Genomic DNA, 23,739 nt, shown 5'->3' with positions numbered 1-23,739 from the left:
TCAAGAACTAGGACATGATTGAAATCCATTCAGATGTCATGACACGTCACCATTTGAATTTACCTAGAAAGTTAGAGGAAATATATAATGATTTTATTTTTATTTGTAATTTTATTACGTTTTCTTAAAACCCGACGAGTGAAATGATTTAAATCAGCACATTTATGTCGTATCTTTGTATTTTAGATAATTTAAATTCTTGAAATTACAATGCAATTTGGTTACATACACATACCTTTCTTTACAGTATAAATGAGGAGCAAAAATTAGCTTTTCTTTAACAATTTCGTTTTTCGCTCGAAAAATCTCACAAAAACTTTGCAGTTTTTCAAGGAGTGTCTATTTATTATGATGAGATTTCACTTCACAGAACGCTTGAGAACTAAAATTACATCTTCAGGAGCAATATAAAGCTACATTTTTGTTTTAGTAATTTTACAATAAACCACATGTGCTTTATAAAAAATAGATGTTTCCTGTAACACAGTTTTCGCTTGCTTATTTCCGATAACAAATGTCATCTAAAATATTTCTTATATGTTTCAGATAAATGAGTATGCTTGACAATTGAATGCCTATAACATAAGCTCGTTGTTTGGCTTTCCTTCACAGGTGACACAATCATGCACAATAAGTTTTCAAATTTACTGAAGTTAAGATAAATATTACTTGACACAAGCCTCGATTGAAAACTCTTAAAACTGCTTTTTATCTTGTAGGCTGTTAGATGTAAAAAAATACTCTGATTTTGAGATATATCTTAACTTTGAAAAGCTATCACCTCCATTCAACTTGGAAAGAGCAACAGTGAAGTCCTGTAAACCTTGCAACATAAATTAGTGTCCAAAATTTAAGCGAATTTTCTCAGTTTGGTCATAATTCCGCAAAAAATCAACTGGTGAACAATAAATTAATACTACAGAGGCACATTGTAGTACTGAAAAGATGAGAAATGCATAACAGAAAAAAAAATTAATAGGACGCATACAGAACGGAACAAATAGAAAAAGGTATCATTAACAGATGCCATTGGTACAAGAAACTGTCTGGTCAAGAGGAAGAACATTAAAGCAAAGAGCTTAATAAGGGATATGATATGACCTCCCCTAACTGCAGTGGTTGCTTTGTACTGTTTGTCGATATTCAACACCAGATTATTTAATAAATCTTGTGTAAAAGTTTCCATTTTTTAAGGCGTATGTTTTTCAGTTGTTTGATATTCTTCGGAGAGTAAGATCTTGCCACCAGGCGTCTCTCCAATATATCTCATTCATGTGCAATGGGTTTCAAATCAGGGAAGCACTCTGGCCAATCCATTCTGTGGATATCTTCACTTTCCGGGAGCTCCTCAACAGCATGAGGCCTGTCTGGCAGTACATTGTCACCCATCAAAACAATGTCGGGACTAATGTCAACCAAGAAAAGATGCTCGTGGGTGTGGATAACTTTATAGTAACTTTCTCAGGTACGCAAATCTCTGTTCTAAAATATGGTGCTCCGTCCTTCTGTTCATCAAAATGCCTGACCATAGAAGTACGGCAAGACCAACCCAACGTTCTTTTTCCATGATGTTAGTGGGATAAAAGCATGTCTCCACTTCTCTCCATATCGGCTGACGATGAGATTCGTTTGTCAGATTGAAATGATTCTTATCGGTAAACAAGACAAAATTGATGAGATGTCCAGTTTTTGTGTTCTCTACACCAATTTAAACGGTCCGCCGATGGGCTACATCAATCTTATACAGTGTTTAGGACGTCGGGCGTATAGGCTAACTTTATGAATTTGTCTGTCCGTAGTAAACCGTGATATCTGTCCCTCGGTTGTCATGCACAACTGTAGACCAACCGTGACCATAGTCTGATTTCTGTCTCTTTCACCCACAGGACTATATATCGGTTATGAGCCACCGTTTCTGCCTTGGCTGATCACCAGCAACTTTTCTTACAGCTGTACTTGTCATTTAGAAGACTTTCCACGCTCGTGAAACAACACTTTTATCAGTTTCAAATTCTTGGGTGATAAACGTCAAACTGCACTTTTTTTTTTCAAGCTTATCAATTACTTTACCACGTATAAAGGCGTTCTGATGTTTTCTGGTAGCCATACTGCACTTTCACTTGCAGAGCAATGCTTGGAAATGGGCTTTTCGTTCTTCTTCTTAAGTTGTCTTGCACTTCATGCGCTGACTTCACGCGTTTTCAATGCCCTGACGTACCCTCGGATATTTGCACACGCATCAGCTTTTTAACGAGTTGCCTTTTGTACTGCTCGAAAAAGGTCTTTTTCATCAGTTTCATGGTCATTTGTTGAAAGATGAATTTGCTGCTTAAGTTTTGCACATTAGTGTATATACTAGTAAAATATTTAGTCATATTTCAGTTGTGGAGGCATTTAATACGCGGTAACATGCGAATAATTAGAAAATCATGATCTGACAACTCAGCCGTTCGATTATTGATGTCAAAATTGTCAACTTAAGAGCAGATAATGAACACTGTCTATTATGCCGACATCCTATAAACTTATTTTATGGAGCTTGATTGGGGGGGGGACCATATTTGCTCAAGGAACAATAACTTTTGTCCGTGGACAATGATCAGCCCAATGTTGTTAATGCAGAATTGGCAGCACTCTCTGAAACTGATGAAACAGGATAAGAAAATATATGAGATGAAGAGATAAGGATGAAAGAAACCGTGAAATTATAATATCGTTCGTATAGCATGAACTTAGTCCCAAATGATTTCTGAGCATCCGAGACACTGAAAAGACAATTTCACGGAAAGAGATTCTTCCACCAGATGAGGAAAGGAAAAATATCCCAATTATAAACCTAACATTAATATCATAAAATGGTTAATTTCACATTGTGAGTTGTTTAGGAAGCATGTACTTGGACAGTTATACAGCACGACGTTAATTACAGCATCAGATTCAGAATGAAAGAAGCTGTCTCAAAAATGTTCATTCAGCTTATGGAGCCTTTCAGCCTATACCCAATTCAGAAACTAATTTCACATAGACTGTCTCAAAGACATGCACCTTCGAAATGAATTTTTTCTTATTTATATTATTTTTATATTCTGCTAGTGATTCAGTTTTAGTCTTTCTCTTGACAGTTAAAGAGGATCTATACTGAATTTAAACAATTTAGAAAAACAAATTTAAACAATAGTGCATACAACCCCCGTGAAATCAAAGCTACCGAACTAGCTACCAGAGGCAAAGTTAAAATGCGCAGGAAGAGCGAATCTTCCGGACTGTTGCCATTTCGTACGCTAGAGTACGACGTGTGCTCATTATAAAGGAGGGAATAAAAAAAATAACCTCCGTAATCTCCAAAAATGATTGAAAATCGTTCTATTAAATTATGCCTCCCACTGAGTATAGTGGTTAGAGACGCTGACTGCCGTACTGATAGGCCCGGGTTCGAATCACGGTGAATGCATGGATGTTTGTAAGCGTACGATGCCTTTGCGGCAAAAGGGCACTTGAATACATAAAATACATAAAGTCCTCTTGAGGCTGAAAGGCGTCTTGAGAGGTTAGTGGCGGGGGGGAGAGGGATAGAAGACACTCGTATATCCCCCGGGTGTTCTGCTTCAAAATTGTGGCCATCGAGGTGTTCTCCCTCAAAACTGCATTGTTAGAACGGCAGGACTATACATGTACGACCAATGTTAAAATTTCGGTGTTTCGCCTACTTATAGCTGTATCTGTAATTAAACTAATATAGTAGAGTTCCACAAACTCGACTCTTAATTACTTGACATTTCGTATAACTCGATGATCACTTCTTCTTTTTTTTTTTTTTTTTTTTTTTTTTTTTAATGCCAAATGATTTCTCCTGGACAAGCAAACATTATCTTTGAAATAATGTGATGGCTTATTAACAGCCAAACTGTAATAATTTCTAACATTGCCTATACGGTGCAAACAATATAAGTACATTTTAATGACTGTATTATTGCAATTACAATACATGTTTTATGTGTATAAATGTCCGCATATTACTCTGTTAAAAGATTTGTTATGGTATTCTAATTTTAAAATTTTTTGTCTGTTTCCCTTTGTGACACTATTTCGTGGAACCGTGTAACCGAATTCGGTGACAGGTTTTGTTCTTTTCGTGAAAATTCCAATCTACCTTATTCTTCCACTTATTAACGAATAGGCCGAATAAAGTTAAAGAGATGCTGTCGATTACCACTCAATACCTTTTCCTATTTGAATTGAATTTATTGTAATCTAAGCTTTCAATTCATTTTCGGGTCAATTTCTCAGTTTACATCAATGCTTACAAGTATTGTGTTTTGTCCCTATGCAAGTGAGAAATATTATGAGCTATGAACGATCCTTCTCTTCTTCAATAAAACACAAATTTTGGATAACTCGTCATTCTGTCAGAACACATTAAGTAGAGTTTACGGGACTCTGCGGTACCAGACCTTGAACTTTTCGAAAGTAAAGAAGTGTCCTCTTTAGAAAAATATGTTTGTTCACTGACATTATTTTGATCATGCTTTGAAAACAGAAAAAAAAAAAAAAAAAAAAAAAAAAAAAAAAAGCTGATGTCACCAGGGATTACAATACATCTATAGTAAAAAGGAAAGCTTTTCAAGAAACATCTAGATTATTTTTACTCTTAAATTATCTTAGATACATTGTTTATGGAAAATTGATAAAGTCATATAATTTGAATAAATAAATTTGAATTGAAACTTTCTGAAACTAAAACTTGAACTGGAGGAGAGAGGGAATTGTCATTAAATTTCATAACAGAAATATATTCTTTTTATTTAATGTATTGTAGCTTCGGAATAAAAGATTGATTTTCTGTTTATTATACCATTCCATATTACCTGAACAACTTCTGGAAAGTACTTTACACAACTTGTAGGCAAGAGCAATTTTGTAAATCTGTATTACACAAAAATTAGAATAGAAATCTTACTAAAATTAGTGGTCATATGATTTCTGAATTCTTTCGATTGTCGATACACGTAAACTAGAACTCCGGCTGTTGAGACACAACTATAAAAATTTAATTATACCTAGTCTTATGAATATTGCATTAATATCCATAAAAATAATAATATTGATATAATATTTGAAAATAACAATTCAATATAGAATATAGTTCACTGCATTTGCTTGCATTTGTTTGCGTTGAAAATTGCATTTATTTGCGTTGAAAATTGCATTTGTTTGTTGAGTTTAATTATTCATTCGAAACTTTATTATCGAGGTATTAATAAATATTGTTGCAGGTGATAACTACTTAAAAACTTTCTCTTAATCTGCTGGTTGAGAGAGAGTTAATCTATTGCAGCAATTCTGCAGGTCTGACACTTTGTCAATCTTAGAATTGCACGTGTAAATGACTTTGTAATAAATATGCAACAGACAATGTCTTAATGCGCATATATCTGTATTTTTGAATTCCATAAAATACCTCTTGGAGTTGTACGGTAGACTAATAATTCGTGAAATACTGCAGTAACCCTTAGTATTAGCAGTTATTGAAATACTCAGTTACTTCGCAAGCTTAACTTTGAGATTTATTCCGGATAGACTGTTATTCTACAGTTGATTCCAGTTCATCCGTACGATATTTACAATGAATATTTTTAGAAGGAAATAGCGAAATGCAATTAAGTAACTTATTATTACTACAAAATGCAAAAAGGCCATTTATTATGAAAAGAATGCTTTTGTGTTTGGCCACATTTGAGAAAATGGTAGTTCGGTCCGAGGTTCGAATCCCGCGAACGGGCTGGCTGCATGGGCGTTTTCGTGGTTTTCCCCATGTGTAACGTGTATACGAGCCAGTTTCCCTTAGAAAGTCCTCCACGAAGGCATCCCTCCTCTTAGGCAGATAGCCCTCGAGGCTTTGCCATAATCACACACACACACACACACATTTGAGAAAAAACAACTAAAACATTATGCCACCAGTCTGCCTAATTACTCGACCAGAAAGAAGCTACCAGTATCTATCAGTTTTTGTTCTAAGTTACTATACTACAAGGTTTGCTTTTGTATTGACGTCAATCACTCCTAATCTGGTCGAAAGCACTTTCCCTCCCTACTTTTTTTTTTTTCATCTTCATTGCTCCCATTTCTATAAGTAAGTTACGTTAGCGTTGGGAAAAACCAAACTTTGTTTGTCTGTTGATCTTACTTTCATCGCTCAGTTAAAATAACAAGAAATATAGTTTCAGATTTTTCCATTGGAAATAATTTTGCAATTATTGTACTTCTTGTTTCCATAGTTTACATTTATTTTAAGTTGGTGAGTAAGTAGGGTCATAAATCGTTTTGAATTCCTAACTACTACTTTTGCTTCGTAATTACTTTAAAAACTGTCTACTACTAAAAATTTTTTAAATATTCCAAAAAATGGAATTACGCTATCTCAACTAAAGGATAACATGCGAATTAGGAAAGCTATAAATAATTTAATTTATTTTCCCTTAATTTTCTTCTTTTTAAGTTAGAAAACATTCGCTTCTCTCATTATTTTGATCAATTTCTTACAAGCATGTCTTTGAACACTTTTACGAAGTTTCTCAATATCCTCTGACCTACTAAAGCGTTAAACTGAAATTTATAAACAACAAGATAAATTCGATGTTCAGAATTTATAGGATGCTCAAATAAATGTTTAAATAAAGCCACGTAATGTTTGAGTATTTTAATGAAGATATATAGCTTAATTATCTTCACCTAATAATTATTTATTTCACTGGGCAATCTAAAAAATATTTCTTTCACACTCCTTCGTTTTTTACTTGAGAAAAGGCTAAAATTTCGAATATGATTTGCAATGACTGATCTCAGTTAAAATCTTCAATCAATATTTCTATTTTTTTTTTTTTTTTTCAAATTTTTATAAGAGAAAAATGTGGTGCGCAAAGAAGCAAAGAATTTTTAACTATTAAATAAAAAAATTAAAACCCCAACATCCTGATTGAGGTTTTTCTCTAACACTCGTAAATTTATGCGATCTGAGCTTTGTTCAAGAGGGGTGGTGGTAGTACTTTGTAGTGGTGGTACTAAATGTTTTCGATTTTTGTTTAAATGGTACGCGTTAGTCAAAATGTTGAGTCACATTGAGGCTTTATAAGATAAGCAGGCATAAGATGGATAGATGCTATAAATGGTAACTGAAATACATGTTAAATACATGCTAAATATCATGCATGGTACTCAGGATTAATTTTGCATATATTAATAACAATTTATTAAGCAAAAATTATTATTGTGCACACATAAATTCAAAATATCTATCTCCATTGGCGCAATAATTTTATTTAAGGCAAAGCACACAAAGACCTAGGCTCTAGTCCTATTTTGCTTGAAAGCGATCCAGAAGTTGGAATCACATGATCTGTTACCCTTTTCTGTAACCATCATCTGGCGCTGGTACCACTTATCAAAGAAGATCTGTGAAACGAAAGGATTAAGCACGAATATTAATTTTCGAACGAAACTAATGTTCGACACTTGCTTGAAATAGCTTTAACAATTTCATTTCTTTTTCTGATCTTCCTGAGATCTGCTAAGTTCAACTACTAAGTAGATTCGGTAAGATTTTCAGTAATAAGGAAAAAAATAAGACTTCAAAGACAGATTAAAAATCATTCAATTGGTTTCGATAACTGTAATTTTGCATGTAACAACGCTCATAAACTGATCAGCTTTGTTGCCAGAGAAAAATCTTGAAAGATGTACTTGCGTAAAAGATGCTCTTAAGAAGATTATAAAAAATCTTAGGACAAGACATACACATCTCTAAGATAAACGTATTACTTAGATTTCTAGTTTTGATAGTACAGGAAAAGAAAGAAATATCTGAATAAATAAATATAGAAATGAGCATAATTTGATTTATTTAGTACTCATTCTTTCCCTGTTGTATTGTAGAGATGCTGTTAGAGTTCTGAATAATAAATTGCATTAAAATGAACGCTTTGTGATCTCATTCGAAAATAATGTCTTTCTTCTTTCTTGAAGCGGAGATATAATCAAAATTATTCAGCTCAAGAACTCAGAATGCTTATTCATTATATATTTGATTATTTGCTTTAAAAATTAAGAAATAAAACGAGATAAGATAAAACGGCAATAAAATTTATGACAAATCATTAACATAGGAAATAAAATGATACTTTCCTAATCTGTGCATTTATTTATGCTTAAAAAACATATTTCTTTCAGTCAGAAAATTTTTAAAAAAGCTTTTCTATCACACAAAAAGAAATATACGAGTACTCAAAATATTTGCTGTTAAATTTTATATATATTGCTATTTTGTCCATTGTCCATAGCATCTGCAGAAAGTAAAACTCATTTTTCTTCCAAATATTTTATGAAGATTACAAAATTAATTTTACTGAAATTAACTCCTGGTCTATGTTAAGTTGAGATATTCACAAATTACTCAAAGTGCTCATAAAAGATTATAAGGTATTTCTCCCGCCTTCTTAGCATGCCTCCGTGGTGTAATAATGGTCAGCACGCTCGCCGTGTGTTCGAGAGGTTCGAGTCCCGACGAGGGCATTGCATATTTTTCATGTCTCTTGCTTCGAAATAACCTAATGTCTCTACAAGGTAAAGTCTATATTTCTTTAAATAATGATACTATACATATATTTACTGTTTCAAAATTTGACAAAATAAAATATAAAATACTTTCAGGGTTATAAATGCATGAAATCTGATCGTTTATTTGGGTCCCAGCAGCAAGTAATAGAGTTAATAAATCAATAGTGTCCTTTAAAAGTTAAATATAAAATATTCCATAGTTTTATACCCGAAATTAACTAAGATATTCGGTAACGCGTTAACTGACTTGAGCCACTTTTTAATGACATAAGGAATTAAAAGAATTAAAGCTTGTAGCGACAGTTTACATGTGACCTATATAGATGGCTTAATTCAGATTTCTTATCTAACGACGCGCTAGAAATTAATTAATGCATCACTATTTGATACGTTTGCTTTCATAGTATCTGTTTTCATCTAGCTTATTTTTTCCTGTTTTTAAAGCAGATGAAAATAGAATTGCCTTCCATTATCTGCAGTTTATTTTAAGTTGGCAAAAAATAACACTCAAGGCAATGGAGTAGAATGACTAAACGCTTGGAACGGTATTCTGTAAGCATATTAACAAATGGGATACCTGTAATTTTGTCAATATTAGATAACACTGATGTTGATAGAATTCGATTGTTACCTTCTGCATGAATAAATAGAAATAGATTTCGCTACACTTTCTCGCGTAAATTTGTGTAATTACGTTTCTCTCATAAAAAAGCAGTTCGATTTGCCATTTTTGCTACTTTTCATGACTGCATTTTAATGCCAGGAAACACTGAATAAGAAATGTCCACATTGTGAATGGAGCTTTTTCTATAATTGAATTTCCTTTGTTGTCCACTTCTGTATGACACTTGAAAATAAATATAAGACACATACTTTTCAAATATTGGTTTTGCGTATTTTCTGACAAAATGAGGCTGATTTATCCCACTTTTATCCCTCCTTTCTTCGTAAACATAGTTTTTAGTTGTAGTTATGTCATTAATATCTTATATTGCAATGTAGTGAAATAATGAGGTTCAGTCGGATGCTTAATCATAAGAGAAAATTCTTTGGATTCGCTTTCTTGCGGGAAAAAATAAAGTAGTTTTATTTTTTGATTTCTGAATATTAAAGAGTTTACATTTTGTGAGATACAATATAAGTTGTATTTTCTGGTATTATTATCTGGATAGTTTTTCGGACATACTTCAGGGATAGTACTGGCCTGTGTCTGGATAGGACATATTGCTTAGCTATGTGCAGTATTTCGGTTTGATAAATTAGGTGGCTTTTGCATTAAATCTATGCAGATATACTTAGATTTAGACGTGATTCCCGAATCAAATAACATTCTACAGACAACATTACCTGAATAGGAGCATATTTCATGGATGCTGCTGCAGACCACCAGGAGATCGCATGATATGAGGGACACTTTTATTCTACAATCCTTTATACATCTTATACAATGGAGAATGGAGACGGACTCCCAGTTCTAATATAAGTATGATGGAGGATTCTTCAGACAAATAATGCGTCCCTGTGACATATTTAGGAACATTTTGACAAAAAGTTGGATGATGCTTATTTATTATTATATTGGCTATTTCTTTATTTTTGCGTATACATACTTTCTTTCAACTCTTTTATTATTTTTATCGTAAGAAATCTTACATTTTTAAATGCAGCGAAGTGTCATGATTTTTTTTTTTTTTTAATGAGTAAGCGAATTTACTAGATACTTACATCACCTGAAAGAGTCTTCTTAAACTAGTAGTAGACAGCTGAAAATGACTTGAAAGGTCTTTGTGGAGCTGAACATGTTTTGTTCATCAAATGTTCAAGATACAAAAAATATTTATATAGAAATGCATTACATTATTATTGCATAGCATGATTTAAAATAAAGTGAACTAAATGCTTGAGCCTATACAGATATTTACGTGCAGAATAATGAGCAGGAACATATATATTTTAACATAACGCTAACTGAAGCGGGCTAACATCAAAATTCAAGTGGGCAAAAATTTAAAAACCAAAATTTGTGTCAAATTTTTTATCTGGATCATTAATAGATTTCATGTCTAATTAAAAAAGCATATCATAAGAAATACTTCTTAAACTCAAATATCAAGTTATTTTTTGACAAGTATAACGGTTAATTGTCTGTAAATATCATGAAATAGATGTCAACATGGATTAGCGAAGCTGTCAACTTTAAAAGAATTCAATTCAACTATTAGATCAATTCATCATGTTCGATTCATACATAGTTATTCAGGGGGAAAATCCCTATGTGCCTCTTTTCGCGGAAGTAGCTTACTCGCTCTTTTGTTGCAATTGTTTCATTACCATAAGCCTTCAGTGGGCTACACAAATCCATCACGGTTACGGTCAGTGCCCTTAAAAACGACTTTCCTTTCTTACCCTAATTTTCTTCATGTTTGCCTCCAGGTCTGAAGATGAAATTCGTTGCATGGGTTTCTCTGACCACAATAAAAAGTAAAAACAAGGTTAACGAAAAGTAATTCAGGAGAAGAAATAGGTCGCCGACTCTACCCCCTGCAGGCGAGAACATTCGATGTAGAAATAGAATGCTTCCCTTTATCGATCAAAATAAATAGATCTCTATCTCCTTTTGTCATTTCGACAACATAGTGGTTAATTTATTTTCACTCATTCTCCAAATTGTATAATTTAGGATTCTAACAGTAGACGTTGAATCTTGTCACAGCTTTGTTTTAATGGGTATTCTGCACTACAAGCGGTTAAATGTTAATGCTGTTTTCTTTTTGACGCATACAAAGATTGCGTTACTCCAATTTGTATGCTAGGGTTTTCTTACCCCCCCCCCCCCCACGTTTACTTATTTTTAGCTCCTGAGCTACTGCTCTAATACTTTTTTTAAATAAAAATGAAACAAAATCTTTTAAAATCACAACGATTTAAATTAATCATAATGCATTACATGTCATTGAACGTCATTCTCATTTTTCTTCCTATGAAAGGTTATTTTACTAATAAATAAAATGTTAATACTTGATCAAAAAATGTATGAAAGTTTCTTCCTGTGTTCGGAAAAAAAGGACGCAGCTGCATTTAATATAAGACGGGGAAAGCAATCAGATTAAGCCTCTTTTTTTAACTCAAAGAAGTTAATGGTCCTTCTTAGCTAAGAAATAAGATATTATTCAATGAAAAAAATAGTTATTACTTGTTTGATTTTTCAATTGAATTACGATTTGCTAATTTCAAAAACTATTTCCATATTCGTCTTTGTTTTGTGCTTTAAGAGTAGCTGCCAAAATACAAGGTTAATTAAAAATGAAAGTATTGTACGTAAATATTCGTTTGAATATTTTGTATTGCAACTTTTGTTTTATTCCATCGCGAACACTCAGAAAACCGAGAACTTCTAAACTTTCTCGTCTAAGCCTATTTCCTTATATTCATCAAATTAAATTTTCATTATAATTTTTTAGTGTTAGCTTCTCTCTTGACATTTTAATGACCAACTTCAAAAGCATAAATAAATGGTAACAGTACAATGTATGAAAATCGGGGTAACACTACAATGTACTCGTATGAACGCAAAAAAAGTTTCACTTCTTCTCACATTCGAAAAATGGAAAATTATTTTTCCAGAAATTTCTTCTCATGATTAAGAAAGATTAGTTCAAAATGAGTCAGAATATCTCAGTTTCCGTATTTTTTTAGAAGTAAATTCTTTGAATATTGTAAATAAACTAAAACATATAAGCTATGCAAAACTTTTTTTTTTTTTTTTAATTTGTAAATTTTCAACTTTGAAAATTTTCAACTTTGAATTAATTTAGTCCTAGATTTGGCTAGTCCAGCCAAAAAAATGTATACAATTTAGTAAGCCGTACAAGAAAGTTATGTGGTGTCCCAATCAGATATTTTCTTATTGGAAAAGTTTGTTTGGTTTACGTCTAAGAATCTGGAACAGATTAATGACATATACTGATGTATCACTGTATTTTTTAGCTTTCCAATTTATATAAATGTCTGTATATGCATTTATGTATAAATATGTGCATATGAGCGGCATGTACAATAATATAAAATTGCAAATGTTATGTTACTGACATCCTGATGGAGCCAAAACTAAGGACTAAAATTCATATTTCATTAAACTTATTATGCTGCTTATTTTCGTTCATAAATAAAATAATTTAAAAATGAAAGGAAACATACAGTACTAAAATTATTAAGTTGATTGTTAAGATCACAGTCAGATCATAGAACCTGACTCTTGTTGATGAACTCTTGACAAACCTAATCTTCAACCTTCGACACGAGCTCGACAATTATTGCGCGTACAAAAAAGTTATTAACCCTGCAAAGTAAACTTGGAGTATATTTCCCCCTCCGCAATGTGATGGAGCCACTCATGCTTTTGCGAAACTTTCGTTAACATACATGTTCTTTGCACTTAAGCTCCGTATATTAATACAATGCTTAAAGAACATATATGTTACCTTAAGGAAAATTTCATAGATTAATGTTGTTGATTTATATACGCTCGTTGTTTATGTGCATATATTTTTAGAAATGTAATTTTACAATTGTTTACAGGAAACCCTTCGACGTGAAAGATGAAAGCATCCCAAGCTCTAGTATCATATCTGTTGACATTTTTCGTGCTGGTGGCTAATATTGAACAGATTGTTTGTGGAGAGTATCATTCGGAATATCCACATTATGAGGGAAAGTAAGTTTAACTTAGCCATTCATTTGTTTTCATTATTTCCAAAGTTGTTTCATATTTTAGGAATTACATTTAAAAGCAAATAGAATCTTTTTTTATACTTTAACGATATTTATCACTTCCCAGTGATCAATAAAAAATTGTCTCTAAAATTTGTTGCAATCAGTGTAGCTGTTGGACAGAAAACAAGTCAACGAAATTTTGTTAAATACATTCAAATAAATAAACTATAGTTTTTATCGAGATGTGCATTTTACTATAATACGAAAAGATTAAAGCCATCAAAAATGCAAACCTTATATTCGAAGAGGAGGAAACAGCAAATCTTCGATAGCTAATCACATAGCTGGCTATTTACAAATTATTCTGACGTTAGTTCTGAAAAACTTATTCAGCTCCATGTTTTTATTATATAATGAAAAATTCTAACAATTTTCCATTTTGGATTGTTTCTTATTGACCGCTATGGGCTTAGTTATCAAGAAAAATGCTTACAAAACGGAAAAATTGTAAGTAATTCATCACATCGAATAAATATTCTATTGAAAGTTTTATTCAAAATAACGTGCTCGAGTTTCCAATTCGATACTGCTTTTGTGAAACATTAGCTAATAGGAATCTTAAAATGACGGATAATGTCAAAATTCAAGCTTATGCAGTTGGCTTTTTAAACTTTGCTTCGGCCAATAGTTATTAAACTACAGAGGGAAAATGGATGAATGTGTAGAAGATTTAGACAACTTGTCGCAAAATATAAAACTTGACGTTGAACTAAAAAAATGATGATTCCAAAGAAAGGCGAGAGGGAACGTTCTCAAGGATGTATGATAAAAAATAAAGTGACAAAACAAAATGTAAAATTTAATATTTGATTGTTGTCTTGGATAAAAAATTTACGTTTGTTTCACATTTAGATCATGTGAAACAAAGCTGTCGTTTAATCTTATATCGCTTCTATAAAATGAAAGGAATCAAAGATAAAATTTTAAAGTTAATTCATAAAAGAGGCATTGAGGAATAAATTGAATATGAGTGAGGAGCATGATGGAAAGACGTGCAGATTTTGAGTACGCAGTTACTGCAAATCCAAAAAATAGCTTTTTCTAAATTCAAATTCCTTTTGGATCATTTCTAAACTTCTTAGATGGCAGACTGCTTTTTTTATCTCAGCTGGCAACGTTCAAAGCAAATGGCAGGCAACATTCCGTTTATCATTATAACAGAAAAAGTGTATTTGTTATTTCAATTTTAAAAGCAAAATAAACTACTGTATTTAATTTTGGGAAAAAATTCCCCTTTGCAGCTACAAAACAACACTCAAATGCAGATGTCTAAAAACAATCCTGTCTGAGATGCTTCCCTTTACTTGGGATAAAATACTATCACTAATAAGAGTCCCATAATCTACCAAATTGGTTTATAAATAGAAAATACGTAGGTGCGGCTTTCTCTACCCATGCAAACAGCCGTATTAATGTAACTAGACTTTTACACTGTCAGGTAATTCTACAGTGTTTCGAATTGAGTTTAGCATTCAGAGAATATTTGAAGTGGTTGTTATTTAGTTAAGGTGACACGAAATCTGATACGTATTCGGATAGTCAAGGCCTTTTTAAAAACCTATTTTAAGTTCAGAAGAAGTATATCAGCCGAAAAATAAATAACCTGATCGTTAGAAAGGAAGCTCTATTTCCATTGGGCCGGGTGTCTTAGGGTAGAAAAGCTGATATGTTAATAAGAAAGCTTAAAGATATCGCAATATTGGCTGACTCTCAATTAGAACAATGAAATCGAATCGCAGAATAAAAGCGACGATTATTCTCATAAAGAAATATTCACACATAACCAAAAGCTTTTACCAGAAGATGTATTTTTAATAGATAATTTAAATGAATATTTCATCACTCATTTCCATTTTCCAGTGTATTTTAAGGGGTTTAATATAGCGCTTTGTGCGTAACTATGTGGCGGGTCAAATGGTTATATTTCACAGTATCATGCATGTCCATATGACAGCACGGATTGTGATGTTTTCTCAAATTATTCCTAAGTACAGTATGTTTCAAAACGTTTGGAGAATATATCTTCCTGCGCTAGTATCAGCTAATGATCTCAAGAAAATTTTAAATGTAGACTACAGAAGAGGGTTTGCTAGTATAATTAGACATCTGCAATTAACGAATGTAACGTATACATAATGAGTATATTTTTTTTTGTTTCTCCATATTCCTCTTTTATGCAATAGCCATTTATTTTGTCATACCTTTCGATATAAGACTTTTAATATTCAATAAGTTAGATTCCATGGAATGGCACCACAAGAAATCTTAAATCTTCTAATCAGTTTAGGTAGACGCCCTTAGCTTTAATTAGAAGAAATCTTATTAATTCTTGGCAAATACTAAATGGTGAAATGATTGCATACATTTATATATTTGCATGGATTTTCTGAATGAAGCAAAAGTTGGGTTGGGTCAACTGCTAGAAATGCAGACAGCACTAGAATTATTTTGACATTTTTCATTTTTCTTGATTTTTCTAACTTTTAAATTGCTTGAATAAGCCTGACTTTCCTTCAGTTACGAAATTGTGTGAAGGTTTATCAAATGATAGCGAAACAAGAATTTACTTCTGATTATTCATTGTTTACATGCTTACCAGCAGCATAACAACAGCAGCAGCAAGATACTAGCAATTTAAAGCAGCAGCTTAAGCTGGTAGTTTAACTAAAAAGGTGTTAAAAATTATTATACAGTGGTACCTCTGGATACAAGTTTACCTAAATACAAATATTTCGAAGTACGAAACGGCATCTGAACAAATTTTTGTATCTGGATACGAGCAAAATTTGGCACACGAGCTCAAACGAGAGATTCACTTCGCCACCATTACTTGGCGTTGTAAACAAAGCGATGAGCACGTTCTCTCGAGCGATTCCCGTGGTTTCCCTTATCCAGACGCGTCTTTGTTATATTTTGTGCTCGCATTCACTTGTGTCTGTGCAGTTATTTCGCTGTTATCATTAATATATATTTGTAGTTAATACACATATCTATATATATATATTTATATTTAATTATAATTAAGGTATATTTATGACAACGGGTCGTAAGAAAGTGAGTAATGGAACGAAACAAATGATATCCCTAAAATAACGTTAGAAAATTATTGATAAACATGAGCAAGGTGTGCGTAGTGACGCAGCTGTACTTCTAACACAACTAAGTGTGCTGGGGATTTCCCAAGGCTCTTCAAACGATGAGACTGAAAGGGCGTTCGAGGTACGCCGTAACGGGTTTGAAAAGTTTAAAATTCGAAATAGAATTCACTCCGTCGTCAGTCATGGTAAAACAGGAAGTTAAAGGCAACGGAGCAGTTCTTCGAAACTTTTGCGGTATTAAAAGCAGATGGGTACATCCACCAGCAAATCTTCAACTGTGACGGGACAGGGCTGTTCTGGAAGAAGATAGCAAGGATGACTTATATAACGGTAGAGGACACAAAGATACCAGTATAGATACCAGATGACAGAAATGTTGAAGCTTAAATTGTATGAAAATCCGAGAGGCAACTTAGCAATAGAGCCGCTGTTCGTATACCATTCAGAAAACTCCAAAGCGTTTAAGGCCGATAAAATTATAAAAGAAAAACTCCAGGTTAAGTGAAAGGTAAATCTGAAGGCGTATGTGCCTCCAAGTATTTCCTTGCAGAATGAATCAGCCTAGACTTGAGTGATTTTGTTAAAAAGTACCCGGAACAAAATAACCCACAAGCAGGTTTCGAACTTGACAATGCTTCTGAATACTTACTGAATACCGAAGATGATATCCTTGACGAGTTTAAGTTCATATAATTTCTGTATCTCCCACTCAAGCCCATCTCTATCCCACAGCCAACAGACCAGTAAGTGATTTGAAATTTTAAACCATTCTTTACCAAATACCTACTTTAATGCTTTTTGACGCCACAAACAGCCCCAACCTCACAATTCGCAAGTTCAAAAAGGATCATCATAATAAGCCTAGGAATTAGCGATATGACATGGCTGTTTCTTTTCAGGAGAACCTTGAACTCTGCGTGGAAGGAGCTCTAGCCTAAGGCTGTAGCCGAAAGGAATTTTGAAGGATTTTATTCCTAAATGAGTAAATGAAGGCTGAAGGAGATTGTGTCCCTTAGAAAGGCTATAGGTCTAGATGTGGGCGAGAGAGATGTAAACCAATTTCTCGGAGGATATTACAAACGAGGTCTTAAATAAAATACAGCCAAGAAGCATAAAAACACTTTAGGGGAAATTAATAACGATGAGGAGGTAGGGATAGAGAAGTCTATCTCGTCAACTAAAATTAAAGGCATTCTAGAATTGTGGGAGGCAATTCCCGAATTCATTGAAAAATTCACAGAAACAATTGCGACATTTCGCTCAACAGCGTTGTTCGGTGACAACTGTTTAACACATTTCAGAAATATTCTTAAAAGAAATATGAAACAAACGTCCTTGGGCAAATCTGTATTGAAATGCTCTTCAGAAGCATATAAGCGCGGAAACAGTGCAGAAAAAGTAGCAAAAACCAGTAAATTATGAAAGTACAATCTACGTAAGTATGTGGGATTTAGTCCCTTTGGCTATTATGCAGTGTAACTAGATTGTTGTAAAACATTTTATAGCCTCCAAATTTCACAACAAATTAATAAAAATAGAGAGCAAAATGATTCTTCTTACCTTGTATCCAGCGCAGCATCAAGCGAGATCATACCTAATTAACTTGTAATCCAAAATAGGTGTAGACGGAAATTGTAAGATCACAAAACACATTCTTTATTAATACATGAAAAATAGATAAACATTCGTTAGTATTCCAAATATGTATATTTAGAAAAAAGGAGTTATATTATAGAGTGTCATATCACTGTCCTTTCCTGAAGGAGTGAGAAAAGTAAGTGTAAAGAATAAGAGAGTTACACAACTCTTTTGCAGGGTTTCCAGTTCATACAGTTTATCGCGCTATTGGCGACAGTCCATCACTATATGCCATATGAACATAGATCTACATAGATAGTGTTAATCCTTGAGACTTCTCGCAAAGACTTGAAGATGAACACAAGCAGGGGTAGGGCGTAAAAGACCTTTTTATTGAACACAATATTTTACAGACGGCACAGATTAGTGCTTGCAGTTAAAATGTGCGGTCGCCTGCAATGACTGACCACTTTCGGTGAGAAACTTAAAAGGATAATATAACACTAAACTTAAAGGTAAAGAGTAGTGCAAGACTTGAAAATTCAGTTTAATCTAGCAGGCTAACTAAGAGCCAATACCAACAGGATAATAATTCGGCGGGAAGAATGCGATACCGATACTCAGAGGTAATAGCTGGAAGAAACAATAACGTGCGCTTACAATAGCGAAACCACGCTCTAACGAAACTTTTTGCTACATCAGTTAAACATTCTGTTAACCTAGCTAATTTACATCCTGGCGAAGAAACACGAGGGAAATAAGAGTAGACAGAAAAGGCTATCGAATTAAAATAATTACTAATAAAAATAAATGAAATCTTACATATAGAATACAGTAATTAAATGTTATAAAACCCGTTTATTTTTATACATTCTCTTTTATATACTTGTATTACTATGTTTATAAAGGTTTTTATTAGTCTTCTATGCAATATATTGCAATTATTTTTTATTTAAAAACACATGACAAAAAAAATGAGTCTTATTTGGGGGCCTGAAATGGATTAATGATATTTAAATATAGTTCAGGACACGAGTAAATACATTTCCAAATGCGATTTTCAGCGTACAAATGTTTCATAATACGAGTTAATAGGCTTGCAACTCCGTCACGGAATGAATTAAACTCATATGCTGAGGCACAACTGTGCAGAATATTGTCTTGTTTTTCTGCACAAACATGTTACAGAGAAAAAGATGCGAAGAGAAAACATTGTCAAACAAAACACTGTGACAGTGAAACAAAGCTGGGAGAAAACATAACATTTCTAAAACATCGTGGGATAAAACATAATGGTAAAAGTGACCAAACTTTGCAGTTTTAAAACTTTGACGTACTGAAATCGCCATAAATGAATAGATCGTTTTACAAAACATTGTATAACCATAACACTGGCAGGCATTTGTTTTCAATAAGCAATAATTTATGAGCGCGAGAAGAAATGAAGAATGTTTTTACCCATACACTTTCCGAATTTTTGAATTAAAAGCTTTAGTAATTTTAAAGTAAAAATTCTGTCTTCTTTATTTTCGATCACGGTATTTTATTCTGCGCTTCTTCTTGTTTCCTCTTCTCACCCCAAAGTTTTATGTGACAATATTTTTCTCTCGCGTTGTTTTCTCGTCAACGGTTTCGCTAACGATGGCTTTGAAGAATATTCTTCAAGGAAATCTAACTCACCACCGTATATTATCAAGCAATATATATTATCAAGCAATAATGGTTAATTAATATGCGATATTATGTGGCATAAGTACAATCGCATAAGTAAACCCATCTGTAAATTTTTTATAATCAGGTAAACTTGGAAAATATATGAAAAACATGATATCTGAATTTCGAAAAGTTTTTTCAGTGTCACCTCAAACGTATAACCTGTAGGAGTAACTAAGCACTTTTGCAACTTGCTTCTGCCATATATGCAGGGACAGGGAAAAGTGGACGGATCACCAGAACTTCGTCAGTAACTTTTACAGGTATTGCTCTGCCGCCCTACTGCACCCGCTGGGCTTTCGGTTGGCCCTGCATATATGGCATTTATATGAAGTACAATGTACAATGTCCGATGTACAATGAAAGTTTGTATGATGTATGTTAAGTAATTATGTTATATTAATTTGCCATAATCCAACTTTTGTTAATAGGTTAGTTTCTTTGTAATAATTGTATACTGTGTTTTTGTAATTGTATATTCAATACGTAAGTCTAGTGTTAATGTAAAGTTTCGATGTAAATATCTTGTTAGGCTGGCATCCGATGCGGGCCAACCGAAAGCCCAGCGGGTGCAGTAGGGCGGCAGAGCAATACCTGTAAAAGTTACTGACGAAGTTCTGGTGATCCGTCCACTTTTCCCTGTCCCTGCATATATGGCAGAAGCAAGTTGCAAAAGTGCTTAGTTACTCCTACAGGTTATACGTTTGAGGTGACACTGAAAAAACTTTTCGAAATTCAGATATCATGTTTTTCATATATTTTCCAAGTTTACCTGATTATAAAAAATTTACAGATGGGTTTACTTATGCGATTGTATTTATGCCACATAATATCGCATATTAATTAACCATTAAGTTACTCTTTTAAAGCTTTCATAATAATTTATATGTGTGCTTGAATTTAAATTCTAATCTTATTTATAACTCGATATGTTATTCATTTCTCTTTCAGACAATATGAATATCATCATCATGAGTACCATCCACCACCGAAGAAGAGCGCTAATGTTGACATCAACATCCCTCTCGACCTCGGTACCATCGCTAAACTAGGAGTAATAGGATTGACGCAGCTTAAACTTTTACTAGCTTTGGGAAAAGTGGCTGGAGCTGGACTTGGTGTTGGTGCTTTGGGCTTGGGAACACTTGGGAAGATAGCTTTGAGTGTCAGTCCAGTTCATAAAGGATCAGGTATTGCTATAGATCTTACGCCCCATCATCATGAAGCAAAGTCGTCACACTCCCATCACGAGTATGTGCACATTCCTTCAGAAAAGCATTATTAACGGAAGAATTAAACTTAGTTGATTAAATTTCAGTTCAGGTTGTACTTCTGAAGACAGCTAAAGTGGATGCTGGAACTTAAAATTTCACTTGTTTTTTCTTTTTGTTTTCATTATTTTTATTTTATTTTTGACAATTTAATTTTAATTTATCTGATACGAGAAGACAACATTATGTAAAAACTCAGTAAGTCTGAAATAGGAATTTAAGAAAAAATATATATGAAATATCACTTGCTTGAAATATCATTCGATTGTTAAAATAATGATGCGATTTTCAATCCTGAGGTATTTTCGATATCTAAGCATTAATTTATATGATAAATCGAAATATATGCAGTAAAAATGGTTTACTTTAAAAAGCATATCTTTTGGTCCAAATGAAAAAGCAGATTTCGCTGAGGTTAATACTTCTGATTTGAAATAATATAATTCTATTTACTATTTCATAATTTACTTTTAATATTCGTATTTTTTCATTCTTTTAAATGAGTTTTACTTACACTTTGGAAAAAATAGATTTTTTCTCTCTTTATTTTTAATACTAAATCGTTTTACATACACAAACATTTTCAAAGAAAGCTAAAAGAAAATTACTTGTTATGCTCTTTCCTGAAACTAAAACTTTCTTGAGAAGCTTTTGTTCAAATCAAAGCTTTAAAACAAGTAAATCTATTCAGCCGGGCATTAAAGTTCATTTTCCTTTCGCCTGTGTTCGTTAAAGGGTATGAGCTTTATTTCTTTAAATTCGGTTATGTTGTGGTGATTGGTATAAAATTTTGGAGTTTATAATAGCATCGTCTTTATTTAACACTATATTTTCTTAAAATTAAGAGCTTTTCGTAATATCAAGGCTTCAGAAGCTTTAAATGAATTCAAGATTAAGGAAAAAAGACGGGAAGTTTCAGGTAGAAAAATCAATGGCCAAGTAATGCAAAAATAAAATTATTTGAAACTAAAAATTTTAACTAATATCTTAAAATTAAATTTAATTTTCATTATTAAAAAACCTTTTCCTCCTTTTTAATACTTAAAATGGTAGCAATTTAATCCTCTGATTTTATTTCAAGACAAGTAATTCACTTCTTTTCATTTCTGAATTAATTAAATACGATGAAAATGAAGATATAAAGGTTAGTTAGCTAAATAATTATATATAAATAACTCGCATTTTTTTCAAAGCTTTTGGAAAATAGAGTTTTCTTCTGTAAATATTTAAAGTTTTCTTCATTTATATTATTAAATATTTCATTAGTTTTTCCAGAAAATGTCTACGATGACGTACAATTTTAACACCTAAACGTTTGTTCTCATATCATAGCATTTATAGTTATTTATTTTTATACATAAAATAATAATACCTCAATTGACAACACACCAATGAATAGCCTTGCTTTCTTATTTGATTGGAGAAAAATCATTCATTTTTATTTTCAACCCAAAAGTAAAGTATTGAAGAATTTTAAATAAGTGTTAAACAGTTGCATAGCAAATCTCTCAATTTCATAAATTTTGTGATTAGTGTAATTTTTTTTCAGTATTGATAAAGCCAGCAGTAAAATTTTAATTAATTAATTAATTAACTTAAAATTTATAAATTAAAAAAACAGATAACACTATTGTGAAAAAAATGCTATAAATTGAAATAAATGTACCCTTAAATTTATAATAATAAAGTAAAATGCAAATTGCTGAGATTTTTAAAAAATTGAAAACGTTTTTGTAAATTATTAGGTAAATTTTTTTAAATAAATTTTAGCAAAATTATTAAAAGAACAAGAGAATAAAATCTATTTATACCCAATCTAGTATATGTACATATATAATTCAATAATTCACAATTTTACCCATGTTTTCTTTAATAACAGAGTTGTTTGTAGATTGTTATTATAAAAATTTGGAGAATTTATATCTTTAGTTCTATTTTCTTGCTAAGAATAAGAGCAACAGTGTATGGTAGTTTTAAAGCTGCATATGATACAAAGGGAAAAACTTGAATAATATCAATACTTAGGTCTCGCTATGTGATCAGTAAATTTATGTAGAAATATAAGGTATGGTCTTTATTAATGATGTGTTTTAATCCTTCGAGCACTCTGCTACGTTAAGAAGAGATGAAAAGTGATAATAGTGTAAAACAAAATTAATAGACAGAAATAAAAGCAATAGATTCATGAAACAGGTTTTGATTTATTCTCCATGCTATAAATACGTTAAAAACTGATGTGATGGGATTGTAATAAGTCGTTTCATGTTAAATTTATTGTTTTTATGAATGTCTTACTTCATACCCAGATAAATTTGTGAAATTTAATAATTTTTTTAATTTAGAAAACTTTTGGATTTATTAGCAAAAAGCGACTTTTGTATAGTATCTGTAAAAAGTGTAAATATTCCTTTGAACTCAAACTGAAATATGTATACAATGTGTATTTATAGAACGAATAAAGCTATTTTTGTAAAAAAAAAAAAAAAAAAAAATATTCATTTTTATTCTTTATTTATTTTAGAGAAATTTTATTATAATGAGACTAAGAACTCTGTAGAATATCTCTAAACACATAAAATAGGTTTCCATACTCTATTCGTCTCCACATAAATGAAAAGGATCACAGGAAGATGAAATTTCATTGCAGAATATTGATTCATTCAACTGAAACAGTTAAAAGAAACATGCGCTCA

At 32.2% G+C, this 23,739-nt stretch overlaps 1 protein-coding gene across 3 annotated transcripts in view; it reads left to right on the top strand.

Annotated features, from left to right (window-relative positions):
* Positions 1–23,531, top strand: part of LOC118205643 (uncharacterized) — a 58,467-nt gene extending 34,936 nt beyond the window's left edge. For all 3 annotated transcript variants that reach the window (XM_085820590.1, XM_085820591.1, XM_035377931.2), the window contains 2 exons: positions 13,192–13,327; positions 20,727–23,531. In XM_085820590.1, the coding sequence (XP_085676716.1) occupies positions 13,212–13,327; positions 20,727–21,060 (450 nt within the window). In that variant the 5' untranslated portion in view covers positions 13,192–13,211 and the 3' untranslated portion in view covers positions 21,061–23,531. The remainder of the gene's footprint in view (positions 1–13,191; positions 13,328–20,726) is intronic.
* Positions 23,532–23,739: the final 208 nt, after the last annotated feature.

This window comes from Stegodyphus dumicola, chromosome 7 (assembly GCF_044657685.1).
Source record: "Stegodyphus dumicola isolate Sdum_Otavi_A_Nest chromosome 7, ASM4465768v1".
Lineage (NCBI taxonomy): Eukaryota > Metazoa > Arthropoda > Arachnida > Araneae > Eresidae > Stegodyphus > Stegodyphus dumicola.
The sequence above is the reverse complement of the archived record's forward strand: the minus strand, read 5'-3'. Positions and strand labels throughout refer to the sequence as shown.